Source organism: Nanorana parkeri, unplaced genomic scaffold (genome assembly GCF_000935625.1).
Source record: "Nanorana parkeri isolate BGI_ZX_2015 unplaced genomic scaffold, ASM93562v1 scaffold852, whole genome shotgun sequence".
Classification (NCBI taxonomy): domain Eukaryota; kingdom Metazoa; phylum Chordata; class Amphibia; order Anura; family Dicroglossidae; genus Nanorana; species Nanorana parkeri.
The window spans coordinates 191,851-198,267 of record NW_017307120.1 but is presented as its reverse complement, the minus strand read 5'-3'; the positions used below and the strand labels follow the sequence as shown (position 1 = coordinate 198,267).

The 6,417-nt window shown below is 45.3% G+C and overlaps 1 protein-coding gene across 1 annotated transcript in view; it reads right to left on the bottom strand.

Annotated features, from left to right (window-relative positions):
• LOC108794448 (DNA-(apurinic or apyrimidinic site) lyase-like) overlaps nt 1-1,696 on the bottom strand; it is a 69,643-nt gene extending 67,947 nt beyond the window's left edge. Inside the window, exons 1-2 of the mRNA XM_018565486.1 lie at nt 1,603-1,696; nt 860-973 (exon numbers count right to left, since the gene is read on the bottom strand). Coding sequence (XP_018420988.1) covers nt 860-973; nt 1,603-1,696 — 208 coding nt within the window. The remainder of the gene's footprint in view (nt 1-859; nt 974-1,602) is intronic.
• Between the last annotated feature and the right edge of the window lie 4,721 nt (nt 1,697-6,417).

The window sequence follows — 6,417 nt, the reverse complement described above, 5'->3', positions numbered from 1 at the left end:
TGCGGGCGCAGTGTGTCGGGGGTGCGGGGGGGGGGGGGGGGGTGTCTCAGGCCTAAAGCTGTGTAAGAGGCCCCAAAATTTCTGATGGCTGTCCTGCATAGAAGTGAACGGTGATGGCAGAAAATTACAGTCCGGTACATATTTTCCTTAAGGGCCCATTCACAACACATCCAGATCATCTCCAGACCAGACCAGATTGTTTCCCAACCCAAAATGCATTCTAATGTATCCCTATGCTATTTTTGGCCTCTGTTCACACCAGCGCAGTCCGTTCCAGACCAGACAAATACTGCATCTCTCATTTTCTCTGGTCTGGAATGCACCGGAACGCAAGGTAACGCATCAAAAACACATACAAATGCACCTGAAAACCATTTGAAGGTTAAAAAAAAAAACAGCTCAGGAAAGCGGCAAAACGCAATGCACTGCGTTCCAGAAAATGGTGTGAACCTGCCCTTAAGGCTCGGTTCGCATTTTAGACCAAGCTTCATGTTTCACCCATATTTAGGCTGTAACATGAAGCACGGCGACGTTCCTCAATCTGCCAATTCCATTTTTCAGTTTGATAGTTGCAATGATATAAATTTAGCACAGCTGTGCGTGACTTTGTCCATACAGCCACCATGTCAGAAGCCACCCTCATAAACACTGGTATCGGCCCGCACGTACAGCTCCGTCCTGCATGCAGGGCCGTACCGAGCAGCTCCCGGGAAGGACAGGTGCTGCATGTGATTAGTACGCAGCCCCCCGTCCTTCTCTATGGGAGTACGCGGCCGTATGGCCCCCCACACTCACCAGCCCTGCACAATCCAATGGATCCTGTCTGCGTCCGAGCCAGCAAACACGCACCCCCACGGACCTGCACTCGAGGTGAGTGCTAAAGCGCACACCAGCATCCCGGCTCCCCTCTGTGTCCTGTAGGCCCGCCACAATTCGTCCAGACCTGAGGCTGAGTGGAAGACATTGAAGGAATCTGCACATTGCACGTGTGAAGCACTAATCAATCCATTTTCTGCAGGCTTCAATGCAAAAAATTAGTAATTGCACATTAATCATTAGATCAATGTTGAGCATTTAATAGTTTTTTGTAAAAGATTTACTAAGTCTTTAGAAAATGCAGCAAAGACACAAAGGTATGAATGTCCCCTATGGCAGAAGCAGTCAGTATCATTACAGAATGTTTACCGACAATTTAGAACGTTTACTCTACTGCGCATTTTAAAAACTGATAGATTCTATATAACGCACTGGGGGGTGTATGAAAAGTGGAGCAGACAGAATCTGGGGCAGTTGCCCATAGCAACCAATTAGATTAACTTTTCAGTTTGTCCAGTTAAGCTTTGAAATGGAAAGATAGAAGCGGATTGTTTTTGTTTGTTCCACTTTTCTCCCAGTGATTCACTGAATCAGTAACATGCAGAGAAGTGAATCCATCTGCCAGCCTGTACCCAAATATCCTCTTCAATCCGCAATCCAGAATCTGCGCCGGACTAAGGCGCAATCGCACATACGCCTTTACGTACCTAAGAACAAGCAGCCTCCGGGGCTTTGTCCACACTATAGCGTCATATTGGTGGAGATATTTGAGCTAAACGCAAATACCTCCGACAAAATGGCCGCCAAGAGCCACTGCTGGAGACAATATGTGGGTATCAAACGAACTAGTGTCGAAGCGTCTGCAAGGGGGCGTGTCCATGTAGGTAATGGGGCTTATTACAGTTATACAAGAATTTAATAGTATTTTTGATGATTTCATACTTATTATGTGGTATCAATATGTCTGTATTCCTATTATAAGAAGTTTAGACAACATGAGGACCGACCATGCAGCGCAGTATCCATCAGACAAGGAATATTCAGACAATATTCGTTAATCACGGCTGAACTGGTGGTTGAACGAGCGGGGTCTCTGGTGGGATTTATTGTGGGGTGGCGCCCTCTAGTGGTCAACTTCGCTCTTTATTTTATTCCTATTTACTGTGTTACCGTTTATTAATGTTCAGTCTTTGAGGTTTCTAACGCCTTATAAATCAATTATAATAATTTAAATCTCAAATCCAGAATAGTAACCCATATGAAAAACGTTAGCAAAAAAGTTATGTATTTAACCACTTAACCCCTTCATGACTGAGGCCTTTTTTTCATTTTTTGCACCCAAGTTATATTACACATTTTAGGCCTGAAAAGGACTTAAAACCCCCACACATTATATATTTTCTGAATGCCAAGACCCTATACAATATAATGGTGGTAGTTGCAAATTTTTATGTTGCGCAATATTAGCACAACTCCTTATTAAACCCCAAAATTTAGTGACAAATTTAATTAAATGCTCCAAAACACAACAAGATACCCATTTTGTTAATTAAATATAAAAGATGAGGTTACAACGAGTAAAACGATACCCAACATGCCCAGTTTACAAATTGCGCGCGTCTGTGAAACGGCAATAAACTGCAGTACCCCAAAAAGTCCATAGAAGACGCTTTAAAAGCCCCCACAGGTCATCAATTTAGAGATACCCCAAAATACCGGCCCTAGAAGTATTGCTCTCCCTCTGGCGTGCGCGGCGGTACCCAACATGTGTAGCGCGTTCGTCGTTTTCATACATAGGCGCACCCGACGCGTGTTTACGTGGCGACGCGTATGCTCGCGAGGGCAGGGACTTTTAAAAATGTTTATTATTAGATTTATTTTATTTCATTTTAATTTTAAAAACTGTTTTTTTGGTTTTTTTTACTGTACTTTGACTGCTATCACAAGCCCCCCCATGTGATAGCAGATGGTGGTGACAGGTACTCTTTAAGGTGATGCTGGGGGTCCAAATGACCCCCAGTGTCACCTTTACACTGGAAATAAGCTATTGAAGTGCAGATCGCACTTCAATAGCTTATAGCTGGGCTGCAGGAGCCCAGAATTGACAGCCCACGGACCGGAAGTGATGCAATCTGCATCGCTCCCGGTCCCATAGAATGGGGAGGGGATCGATGAACGGAAGTTTGTTGATCTCCTCCCCCGCTCCCCGCGGACACCAAGGAAGCTGGTCCCGGGCCCGTAGGAGGGGCAACGGAGCCCAGGAAGCAGGGCGGGGGGCGCGGCCCCTTCTTCGGGACACAGAAGCGATCTGGCGACAGGTAAGTCGCCAGAATCGCTTCTGTTGTAAAGCCGACAGTCGGCTCTACAAGTTTAAACAGAGTCCCGGCGGCTTTTGCCTGTTTAGTCTGTTTAAACAGCCCCGATGCTGGCGACGTACACTGTACGTCGTCAGTCACGAAGGGGTTAAAGACCGGGGTGTTTACACCCCCTTCCTGGCCATCATGGAAGCTGTACTGAAATACATTTTATACAATTTTTTGGGGACATATACATTTACTACATAATGCAAAAAGTACAGAAGTTTAAAAAAAAAAAAACCTTTTCCCTTTATTATGTTAGGAAACATTTATTATTACCCATCTTTTTGGTATAATATAAAGGACGGGGTCACGTCGGGGAAATAGATACCAAACATGTCAAGCCTTAAAATTGCACACGTCCGCGAAATCGCAAAAAAATCTACAACACCCAAAATTGGCCATAGGCGATGCTTTAAAAGCTTTTACCGCTCATCAGTTTAGTGTTAACAGTGATTGATGGTCCTAAAATTATTGCTCACTCTCTGACGTTCGCTATGTGGGGGTGAGGGACTTATTTTTTTGGGACCAATTTTTTTTTTTTACACCTAACTTTATTGTTATCACATAGACACCGGACCGCTTGTATGTAAATAGCCATTGCTGGCTGTTTCAAATTCTGTCAGTTTCCCACTCGTGCACGCCAGTGGGCGTGGGCACGAAGGACGTTTAAAGACTGCCACCCACTGCCAAAAGGCTTCCGTCTGGCCGTTTCTGAACGTTCGGCGGTCAAGAGGTGGTTAAAAAGAAAAATTTATAAAGTTATAACTTTTTGTGTCACTTGCCCCTCCCTTTTTAGATTGTAACCTCTCTTGAGCAGGGCCCTCATAACCCTCTTCTATTGAAATGTATTGTAACTGCACTTTCTCCCTTTAAAAAAAAAAATTACTGTATAATATAGGTCGACCATTCGTCCCCGATTTCGGGGGACAGTCCCCGGATTGAGGAGACCGTCCCCGAACAAATTATGTCCCAGAAATGTCCCTGGGAACATAAAATTTACATTTTGTTATACTCTCCTGATCCCTGGATCCACCCTTCTCATCTGCCCCTGCTGAGACCCTATGCATCTGCCCCTGCTAACATCCTATGAATCTGCCCCTGCTGAGACCCTCTGCATCTGCCCCTGGTTACCCCCTCAACATCTGCCTGAGACCCTCCCCATCAGGGGCCTAGCCTCCTGTGGGGTGGCCTGCTGGACCACAGTCTGGCGGAGATCAGACTGTGTGTGATGACCAATCCCAGAGATGTCGTTGTGTATTTGTCATTGTAACTGCCCAGTCTGCCATGTATTGGTTCTGGTCTGAGGTCTGCCGTGTATTGGTTCTGGTCTGAGGTCTGCTGTGTATTGACTCTGGTCTGCGTTCTGCCGTGCATTGGTGCAGGTCTGAAGTCTGCTCTGCATTCTGTCATTTAGCTCACTTTCCAAATCGCCGATATTGGTCTAGATTTTTAAATTCTCCTACCAATTGCGCTGCAATTCACCTTTTAGTGAATAGGCCTTCTATTTTGAAAATAATTGGAGAAATAATTTCTGTAACACAAGAATGTTCATGCGTGTGAGGCTTGTGGATGGGTGTGGCTTGTATATGGGTGGAGCACAAGGTGGGACCTATATCTCGTATTGCCCGTGGGCCCCATGTGTTGTCAGTCTGCTCCTGATTCTGTCTGTCCTTTTTCTTGGAAAAACATGCAAAATTTAATATCCAAGCTGCCACCACCCACCAGCAAGTTTGTGAGCAACCTTATTTCTGACACCTGTAGGCCTCAATCACACATCCTATGGGGTCCAGGCAGCAGAATCCTGCGGCTGGATGTATAGGGGGTTGCGGACAGCTCCAGCCAGGAAGTTTGTAGAAAGCAATGACAGACATCACAGCTGTCCACTCCTGTTCACATGTATCTGCATACCAGCAGTTACCTGCAGCTAGAGACAGATGATTCTGCCCTGTTTCACCACTATCTTCTACATCCATCGCTTACCTAGTCACACATTATCTCCCACAGACTAGCAAAGACTTAAAGGAGGACTATGGGGTTTTCCCCATAGTTCTCCTTAGGGTAACGGGAGGACACAAACTAGCGTCCTCCCGTCACCCTAGGCTCAGTATACTGCTAGCTGTAGCTCGCGGTATACTGAGACGCCGCAGCTGAAGCGGATCCCGACAATAGAGGCAGAGCCAGCTGTACCCTCCCCCGACCGTTCTGCCAGTCAGCGCTTGAGGAGCGGGGAGGAATCCAGCCCCTCCCCTGTCACGGCAGAGAGTTGTGACAGGATCGAGAGGTGAGCGAACGCTGGTATGTGTTCGCTCACCTCCCGATCTACTGAGCCGACCTGTGACAGTCTCATTGTCACAGGTCGGCTAGAACTATGAGGTGAGTGAAAAGCACTCACCTCATAGTTCTCCTTTAAGGTGGCCATACACCTAACAATTTTCGATCGAAAATGTTTCTTGCTGCCAAGAACCCTCTTTCAAACTTAGCTCATCATGCACAGACCAATGTCGATTTCAGTTATTGTTCGTTAGCAATACTAACTCAACGAATTTCATCGATCGACAGAACGGATTTTTGTTTGCGCATGTGCAGTGTACTTGTTGCGATTGTTTTATTCATCCGAAAACAGCACTAATGCATTGATTTTCATTCAGTTCGAAAAAAGTTTTCCAGCCTGACCAATAGACGAAATTCAGCCAGTAGTACAGTAATTGTCATCGTTCACTTCCCACCAACTGGCCGATTATCGTACGAAAACCAGATTGCATTTGTTTTTCAAATGATAATCGTAAGGTGTATGGGCACCTTTAGGCTTGATTCACACCTAAGCATTGGACATGTTAAAAAAACGCACAAACGCGGAAGAAAAAAACCCAGAGCGCATATCACATAATTTGCTACTTGCACTACTTTTCCGTGTTTGTCGCATGTATAGGAACCCAATGAAATCAATGGGGACACGCGCCAAACATTGAGAACAAATGAGAACGCTACGCTAGGTGTGAATCCAGCTGAATTTATAAGCACTAATAATAAAATACAGCAACACACACAACAGTCCCTTCATATTTGTGAATTCTTTAGGGCAATCAAAAACCAGAAAAATTATATTCATTCATAAAAGGGAGAAATGCACAAGCAAACAGTATTCAAATAAAAGTGATGAGACTCACAGAAACAACACTTTACCTGCTTTTAGGGTTGAGGATAAAACACACAGACTGTCCCTCTTTTTAAACTAACCCCC